At 62.9% G+C, this 9018-nt stretch overlaps 1 protein-coding gene across 1 annotated transcript; it reads right to left on the bottom strand.

Moving 5' to 3' along the window:
- Positions 1–251: 251 nt before the first annotated feature.
- On the bottom strand, positions 252–3257 carry LOC121233700. The gene is made up of 4 exons (XM_041127823.1): positions 3188–3257; positions 3012–3089; positions 1079–1603; positions 252–635 (listed from the first exon to the last, which is right to left on the bottom strand). Exons 1-4 carry the CDS (start codon positions 3233–3235, stop codon positions 252–254), a joined length of 1035 nt encoding a protein of 344 aa, XP_040983757.1. The 5' UTR covers positions 3236–3257.
- Positions 3258–9018: the final 5761 nt, after the last annotated feature.

The following is a 9018-nucleotide window of genomic DNA, read 5'->3' as shown; positions in this document are numbered from 1 at the left end:
CAGGATGCGGGGATGGACCTGCCACCATCCCCGTCTGCCGTGGCAGACGCGCCGAGGAAGAGGCAGGCGCAGAGCCCCTTGCCAATGCCACCCAGCAAGCGCAGGGCTCTCGCAGACAACAAGGGGGTGTGAGGGGGGGTCCGACAGGGGTGAGATGGAGATGGGGGGAGTGGGGGGTGGGAGGGGAGGGGGAGTATTGTTTGGGGGGGAGGCGGGGGCAGGAGGGGGGCCGGGTGGGGGGTCGGGAGGGTTTAGAGCAGCTTTGGTGGGACCTTTTCTTTTGTCTTTTCGATTAAAAGCTCTTTCCCCAGAACCGCTCCGTGCCTGTGTGGGACGGGGAGGGAGCGCGGGGGGCACCGGGAAACAGCACCCAAGAGGTGCAAAAGCCCCGCTGAGCCCCACATCCGAGCCGGCGAGCCCCGAGGGGAACCCAGCCACCCCCAGGCCCGAGTCACCACCAGCGGGGCAGGCGATGGTGGGGGGGGACGGGAACGGGAACGGGAGCGACTGCCCTGTCCCCTTCCCCAGGGGAAGCAGCCCTTTGGTGGGGAAGCCAGGACAGACAGGTCCCTGCAGGACTCACGGACACGGCCCCACGCAGAAAGCAGCACGCAGCCCCTGGGACAAGGACAGACCTTGGGGGCCGCGGGGGACACGGACACACACGACAACAAGGGCCGCGAGGCCTTCGCCTTGAACCCGACCAGCGTCCCCTCCGGCGGGGACAGGGCTCGCTGCAAAGCCCTTCAAAGCCTCAAGACAATCACACCCTTCCTCGGCTCCCACCGCGCTCAGCCCCGCAGCCCAGCTTTGCCTCACCGACACAGCAAAATAACCCCAAATCGCCCCAAGAACGGCGAGGAGGGAGCTGCGGGCCAGGCAGGGGCCCCCTCCCCTTCTCTGGCTGCACCCGGGCAGCCGCAAGACCGGGAAGGGGGGGGAAAAAAATGACTATCTAAAATCTCAGCCCCGGCCAGAAAGTGCCTGGAAGCTCATCTCTCTTTATTGCCCATTTCCCACCCCAGCTCCACAGCCCGGGAGCAAGGCAGCCCACGGCACCTTCGAGAAGCAGCCTCACCTTTCCGGGTCTGCCTTGCAGAAGGTGCAGGGTGAGGTCCCCGTCGGGGGGTCCCCAGCACGGGGGGTCGGGGGGGGCTGAGCCCCTCCTTCGGGCAGTCCCAGGGGTGCCGCTGGGGCGGCGGGAGCCGCTCCGGACCCCGGGCGGGCGCAGTCCCGTCGGCGTCGGCACGGCGCAGCTCCCGGTGCCGCCGCCGCTCAGCATCTCGCCCCGCACGCTGACTCGCCCCAAGCACTGGCCTTGCCCCAAAACTGGCTCCCGGAGCCGCTGCACCGCCACCGCCCGCGGCTCTCGGGGGCCACCGAGAGTCCTTCTGCTCAAGAGGAGGAGGAAAAAGGAAAGGAAAGGAAAGGAAAAGCCCCAAACCCAAACGGAAAGGAGCCTCAGCGCCGGAGGACGAGCTCTCCTCTCCCAAAGCAGCCTGGGGGAACCACGGGCCGAAGAGCTGAACCCAGCCCTGGGCTTGCTTCGAGGCAACCGGCTGTTCACCGCTTCCCCAGCCACCCTCCCTGGCTGGAGAACTGCTGCAGCCCGTGGAAGGCAGAGAGCAGGGCCCAGCCCTGCACCACCAGCGCTTCGCTTTGCAGGGACACAGACAGCCTGAGCAGAGCCTGGACCTCCCCGTCCACCTCACCGCAGGCAGCCAGAGCACACCCAGACACCTGCCACGACCCAGACCGGACAGGCCAGGGAGTCGCGTTTAACGCGAAATTCCCTCGGGCTAAATTCGGGTGAAACGACACCAAACGACCAGTTGAAGATTGTAGTTATGACAGAAGCAAGCTGAACTGGGCAGGCGTGGTAGGAGGCGGCAGGCTTTCTCACAACAGGAATTGGCATAAGACTACTTCTGTAAACCCTGTAACCATAGACAGCAATGCAGGGCATAAGTGATAGCATATGTCCATACATTCTGTATGGTATGGCTAAATATTTTGATGGTTTTAGTGTTTTGGACCAGCCGCGGAAACTGGTTTGCTGCTAGGTGACTGTAAAAGTGAGATTGGGTAAATACGGTTAGAAATCTTATCCTAAGGCTAGGATCGAAACAATAGACAAAAGTATAGCCAAGCCATTAACTAGTCGAGGTAGTTACCCAGAAGTTTTGCAGTTCTTTGCTCTTATGACTAGATGTTCCCGTACGCTAGACGAGAACAATGTCGAAACCGACCACGTGTGATTGAAGCTGCGTTAAGCTTCAAGAGCAAAGAACAAGGACCAGAATCAAGACTTCAAGGACAGCCAACGAGAACTTCAAACGGGTCGGTGGTCGCCAAAGCAGCCCTTCGACTCAAATGGATCCTTCATTGCGCATGATCGGATGGGCGTAGGCAGTATGAAGATAATCAGTTGCAATCATTTTGATGTACATGCATACTAATCTGGTTCATATGCAATTCGTTATTCTAAATAGCCTGTTGGTGCTAAAGCTGTGGCGTGCACGCTAGGTGGAACTATCCCCCGTGCATCCAGCGCTGCAGTAAAGAATGCCTGCTTTCTAAAACTCCAAAACGAGTCTTAGAGAGTTTCTTCGACCGGCTTTTCGGTATCACAAGGAGATCCCTCCCGTTGAGTCACGAGGTTCCGAGCAGACGCCCTGGCTTTCTAGACTCCTCCTCAGAGAAGGGCTCAGGGGCGGCTGGATCCACTCTTAGTCTCAGACTTGGTCAAACGTTTATATCTTGAAAAGGATGAGGTGTCGGGATTGTGGAAAAGGAAAGAGAGAAGAAGACAGAGAGCGAGAAAGGAAGAGAGAAAGACTTCACCGGTCCTGGTCCAGCGTTGGTTCGGTCAGCGGAGGTGACCGGTCAGCTGCGGGTCGGGGACGCAGTAGTCGCAGGCCAAGAGATCGGCCCCCAAAACATGGCTCGCAGCGCAGAAGCTCCTGGCAAAGCAGCAGGGACGCAGGTGTGAGCTGGTGGCCTTTGGGATGTGCAGCACTGCCCGGTCCCAGCCGCAACGGTCGGTGCAGATGGCGCAGTGTTGAGGAGCGGGGTTGCTCAGCTGCGCTCTGAAATGAAATCAAGTTTTATGTTTTCACGAGCGCGGTTGCCTTCACGCCCCCGGCATCGGTCCCTGCCACGAGTTACGCGGCAGACGGCCTTGCACAATCTGGCGGCCAGAGGTGCCTCGCGAACAGAGGGCAATCTCTTTCATTAACAGGATACAGGCCGGGAGAGAGCTTTGGCCTGGGGGTTCACGGCACTTGTCCCGACTCCCCCGGGCCACACACCGCTCCCACAGCGGGAGCGAGAGGCCTGCGTTCCTACCAAGGGTGTCCTTGGGAGCGCCAAATCCTCCGAGTACGAGGAGGGGATGCGCTAAGCCCATCCCTGCGGAGCACAAACAGCCCCAGCATCTCATCATCGGACGTTGTGCAGAATCCAGGCCTTTTCTGGGAGCACGCGGCGGCGGGTACCGTCTCCTCCCGGGTGTCACGCACCCAGGGCAAGCGCGGCCCCCTCCGAGGGGGATCCAGAGCTGCTGCTTTTCCGACCGGGCGACTAAAAGCCCTGACAGCACTACTTGAGCGAGGGCTGGGGGAAAGCACGCCACCGAGTGACACCGCGTGGCCTTCCTTCGCGCCCTCAGAGTCCTTTCTCCTATTTCTGCGTCACTCCAGCCAACGCCGCGAACAGAAGCACGGCCAATAGTCACAAATGCGTTTGCCATCTGCCACACGGAGGCCGCGGCTTGGTCCCCTCTCGGCTCGGCCGAATCAACCTGTTCTTTTTCCCCCGCCGGAAAAATACTGTTGAAAGCCAAGAGTATTTGCACCCACAGCCCCCCTGTAGGCCCCGGGGGCGCCCCAGCCTCCCTTAACCCTTTCCCTCCCCAGGAGGAGCTGGGGAGGCTCCTGGGGGTGGGGCGGAACACGGGGAGCCCCCGCATTCCTTCCTGGGAGACGCCAAAGAGTCCTTAGCAGCCAACAGCCAGAAGGGACCATGGCGCGGCCACCACGGCAGCTCCCACCGCGTGGGCCCTGGGGCCCCCCGGCGCCCCAGCGTTTTCAGGCTTTTGTGCTCCCCGAAACCTTCTACCCTCGAGGTAGGGACCGGCCCCAAGCCCCGCAGCCCAGGGACGCTCTCGGGGGCAAGAGCGGAGCTCACCGCCGGCCATCGCTCTCTCTCTCTCTTAGGCTCAGCCAACCTGGGCCATCTGCCCGGGCAGGAGCAGCCCTTCCCCGCAGCCTGGGCACCCCTGCCAGGGGGGGCACCCCAAGCCCCCCAGGCACCACCAGCAGGTATGGCACCCCAGGCCGCTCTGGCACCTTCGGCATCCCCGTCACACCCGTCCCCCCGGCCCTTTTCGCCTGGGTGACGCGTGCCCACTCAAGGCGATCTGCAGAGCGCTTCCCCAAGAGCTGGGGCCACCTCTCCCGTTTCACCTCCCAGAAGGGAGGCTCCTCCCCGACGTGCAACCCCGTCCCACCGGCACAGCAGCTCCCCCCGTGAGGATCCCCCCGCACGCCAGCTCCCCACGCGCCTGGCGCACAGCTGGGGGATGTCGGCCGTGGGGGACGGCTCGGCGGGTGCCCCTGGAGACCCCCCCGGCCCAGCACGGCTCCCTCTCACCCACGCAGGTCTGCAGAGGGCTCCGTGCGGCTGCCTCTTCGACCCCCGGGTCTACCACATCCAGTGGACGGTCACCAACCTGCCTCCACCGGCCAGCGCCACGCTCGGCCAAGGCGCCGCTTCTCTGCCGGGGGCTGCCCTGTGGGGGCCCTGGGGCTGCGGGGCCCCCCTGGCCTGGGCAGCCCCGGGGACCCCCCAGGGCCAGCCGCAATACCTTGCCCCCTACGAATATCAGGCAAGAGCGGTGGCCCCAGCCCCTACGGGGCTGCCGATGTCCATCCCCGCCTACCAGCACATCGAGGGGCAGTTGCTGAAGATCGACACCCCCGGCACGGCCACCCCTGCGGGGGCACCCCCGGGCAGCGACGTCCTCCCCGGCCCCTCCGCTGCCCCCCCCAGCCAAGCCCTGGGGGACACTGCAGGCGACCTCGAAGTGTCTGAGGAGATGCTTCTGCAGGAGGCCCTCAGACTCTTCGGGTGCTCCCTGGACGCGCTGGGGGACAGCCAGGGTGGCCCCAGCAGCAGCCCGTGCCCGGCCACCCCGGTGGCACCAGCGGAGAGGGGACAGGGGTGGCCCCAGCCTGCCCAGTGCTGCCGACATCCATCCCCGGCTACCAGCACGTCGAGGGGCAGTGGGAGATCAACACCTCCGGCACGGCCACCCCTGCGGGGGCACCCCCGGGCAGCGACGTCCCCCCGGGCAGTGACGTCCCCCCCAGCCCCTCCGCTGCCCCCCACAACCAAGCCCTGGGGGACACTGCAGGTGACCTTGCCGTGTCCCAGGAGATGCTACTTGAGGAGGCCCTCAGACTCTTTGGGTGCTCCCTGGACACGGTGGGGGCCAGCCAGGGTGGTCCCAGCAGCAGCCCCGTGCCTGGCGACCCTGGGGACACCAGTGGAGAGGGGTGGCCCCAGCCCCCTACAGCGCTGCCGACATCCATCCCCGGCTACGAGGACATCGAGGGGCAGTCGGAGAAGATCAACACCTCCGGCACGGCCACCCCTGCAGGGGCACCCCTGGGCAGCGACATCCCAGGGCAGCGATGTCCCCTCGGGCAGCGACGTCCCCCCCAGCCCCTGCGCTGCCCCTCACACCCAAGCCCTGGGGGACATTGCAGGTGACCTTGCAGTGCCTGACGCGGTGCTTCTTGAGGAGGCCCTCAGGCTCCTTGGGTGCTCCCTGGACACGGGGGGGGCCAGCCAGGATGGTCCCAGCAGCAGCCCCGTGGTGCCTGGGGACACCGGTGGCACCGGCGCAGCCACCCCCGACTGGGACTTCAGCCCCTCGTCGCTGCCGGAGGAGCTGCTCACCCTTGACTCCTGCATCCCCGAGCTCAGCGACACCACGCTGAGCCTGGAAATATTCCAGAGCGTCGGGATGGAGCCCCAGGAGCCACGGCAGGATGCGGGGATGGACCTGCCACCATCCCCGTCTGCCGTGGCGGACGCGCCGAGGAAGAGGCAGGCGCAGAGCCCCTTGCCAATGCCACCCAGCAAGCGCAGGGCTCTCGCAGACAACAAGGGGGTGTGAGGGGGGGTCCGACAGGGGTGAGATGGAGATGGGGGGAGTGGGGGGGTGGGAGGGGAGGGGGAGTATTGTTTGGGGGGGAGGAGGGGGCAGGAGGGGGGCCGGGTGGGGGGTCGGGAGGGTTTAGAGCAGCTTTGGTGGGACCTTTTCTTTTGTCTTTTCGATTAAAAGCTCTTTCCCCAGAACCGCTCCGTGCCTGTGTGGGATGGGGAGGGAGCGCGGGGGGCACCGGGAAACAGCACCCAAGAGGTGCAAAAGCCCCGCTGAGCCCCACATCCGAGCCGGCGAGCCCCGAGGGGAACCCAGCCACCCCCAGGCCCGAGTCACCACCAGAGGGGCAGGCGATGGTGGGGGGGACGGGAACGGGAACGGGAAGGAGAACGACTCCCCTGTCCCCTTCCCCAGGGGAAGCAGCCCTTTGGTGGGGAAGCCAGGACAGACAGGTCCCTGCAGGACTCACGGACACGGCCCCACGCAGAAAGCAGCACGCAGCCCCTGGGACAAGGACAGACCTTGGGGGCCGCGGGGGACACGGACACACACGACAACAAGGGCCGCGAGGCCTTCGCCTTGAACCCGACCAGCGTCCCCTCCGGCGGGGACAGGGCTCGCTGCAAAGCCCTTCAAAGCCTCAAGACAATCACACCCTTCCTCGGCTCCCACCGCGCTCAGCCCCGCAGCCCAGCTTTGCCTCACCGACACAGCAAAATAACCCCAAATCGCCCCAAGAACGGCGAGGGAGGGAGCTGCGGGCCAGGCAGGGGCCCTCCTCCCCTTCTCTGGCTGCACCCCGGGCAGCCGCAAGACCGGGAAGGGGGGGGAAAAATGACTATCTAAAATCTCAGCCCCGGCCAGAAAGTGCCTGGAAAGCTCATCTCTCTTTATTGCCCATTTCCCACCCCAGCTCCACAGCCCGGGAGCAAGGCAGCCCACGGCACCTTCGAGAAGCAGCCTCACCTTTCCGGGTCTGCCTTGCAGAAGGTGCAGGGTGAGGTCCCCGTCGGGGCGGTCCCCCAGCACCGGGGGGTCGGGGGGGGCTGAGCCCCTTCCTTCGGGCAGTCCCAGGGGTGCCGCTGGGGCGGCGGGAGCCGCTCCGGACCCCGGGCGGGCGCAGTCCCGTCGGCGTCGGCACGGCGCAGCTCCCGGTGCCGCCGCCGCTCAGCATCTCGCCCCGCACGCTGACTCGCCCCAAGCACTGGCCTTGCCCCAAAACTGGCTCCCGGAGCCGCTGCACCGCCACCGCCCGCGGCTCTCGGGGGCCACCGAGAGTCCTTCTGCTCAAGAGGAGGAGGAAAAAGGAAAGGAAAGGAAAGGAAAAGCCCCAAACCCAAACGGAAAGGAGCCTCAGCGCCGGAGGACGAGCTCTCCTCTCCCAAAGCAGCCTGGGGGAACCACGGGCCGAAGAGCTGAACCCAGCCCTGGGCTTGCTTCGAGGCAACCGGCTGTTCACCGCTTCCCCAGCCACCCTCCCTGGCTGGAGAACTGCTGCAGCCCGTGGAAGGCAGAGAGCAGGGCCCAGCCCTGCACCACCAGCGCTTCGCTTTGCAGGGACACAGACAGCCTGAGCAGAGCCTGGACCTCCCCGTCCACCTCACCGCAGGCAGCCAGAGCACACCCAGACACCTGCCACGACCCAGACCGGACAGGCCAGGGAGTCGCCTTTAACGCGAAATTCCCTCGGGCTAAATTCGGGTGAAACGACACCAAACGACCAGTTGAAGATTGTAGTTATGACAGAAGCAAGCTGAACTGGGCAGGCGTGGTAGGAGGCGGCAGGCTTTCTCACAACAGGAATTGGCATAAGACTACTTCTGTAAACCCTGTAACCATAGACAGCAATGCAGGGCATAAGTGATAGCATATGTCCATACATTCTGTATGGTATGGCTAAATATTTTGATGGTTTTAGTGTTTTGGACCAGCCGTGGAAACTGGTTTGCTGCTAGGGGACTGTAAAAGTGAGATTGGGTAAATAACGGTTAGAAATCTTATCCTAAGGCTAGGATCGAAACAATAGACAAAAGTATAGCCAAGCCATTAACTAGTCGAGGTAGTTACCCAGAAGTTTTGCAGTTCTTTGCTCTTATGACTAGATGTTCCCGTACGCTAGACGAGAACAATGTCGAAACCGACCACGTGTGATTGAAGCTGCGTTAAGCTTCAAGAGCAAAGAACAAGGACCAGAATCAAGACTTCAAGGACAGCCAACGAGAACTTCAAACGGGTCGGTGGTCGCCAAAGCAGCCCTTCGACTCAAATGGATCCTTCATTGCGCATGATCGGATGGGCGTAGGCAGTAGGAAGATAATCAGTTGCAATCATTTTGATGTACATGCATACTAATCTGGTTCATATGCAATTCGTTATTCTAAATAGCCTGTTGGTGCTAAAGCTGTGGCGTGCACGCTAGGTGGAACTATCCCCCGTGCATCCAGCGCTGCAGTAAAGAATGCCTGCTTTCTAAAACTCCAAAACGAGTCTTAGAGAGTTTCTTCGACCGGCTTTTCGGTATCACAAGGAGATCCCTCCCGTTGAGTCACGAGGTTCCGAGCAGACGCCCTGGCTTTCTAGACTCCTCCTCAGAGAAGGGCTCAGGGGCGGCTGGATCCACTCTTAGTCTCAGACTTGGTCAAACGTTTATATCTTGAAAAGGATGAGGTGTCGGGATTGTGGAAAAGGAAAGAGAGAAGAAGACAGAGAGCGAGAAAGGAAGAGAGAAAGATTTCACCGGTCCTGGTCCAGCGTTGGTTCGGTCAGCCGAGGTGTCCGGTCAGCTGCGGGTCGGGGACGCAGTAGTCGCAGGCCAAGAGATCGGCCCCCAAAACATGGCTCGCAGC

The sequence above is a fragment of the Aquila chrysaetos genome, chromosome 12 (assembly GCF_900496995.4).
Source record: "Aquila chrysaetos chrysaetos chromosome 12, bAquChr1.4, whole genome shotgun sequence".
NCBI lineage: Eukaryota > Metazoa > Chordata > Aves > Accipitriformes > Accipitridae > Aquila > Aquila chrysaetos.
This window is presented reverse-complemented; position numbering and strand designations above follow the sequence as displayed.

Coding starts and splice junctions, on each gene's coding strand:
- LOC121233700 (XM_041127823.1), bottom strand. CDS start 3,235: ATGAAAGAGATTGCCCTCTGTTCGCGAGGCACCTCTGGCCGCCAGATT. Junction 3,090..3,187: donor GCACCTCTGGCCGCCAGATT/GTGCAAGGCCGT, acceptor ATTTCATTTCAG/AGCGCAGCTGAGCAACCCCG. Junction 636..1,078: donor TGCAAGGCAGACCCGGAAAG/GTGAGGCTGCTT, acceptor GCGGCCCCCAAG/GTCTGTCCTTGTCCCAGGGG.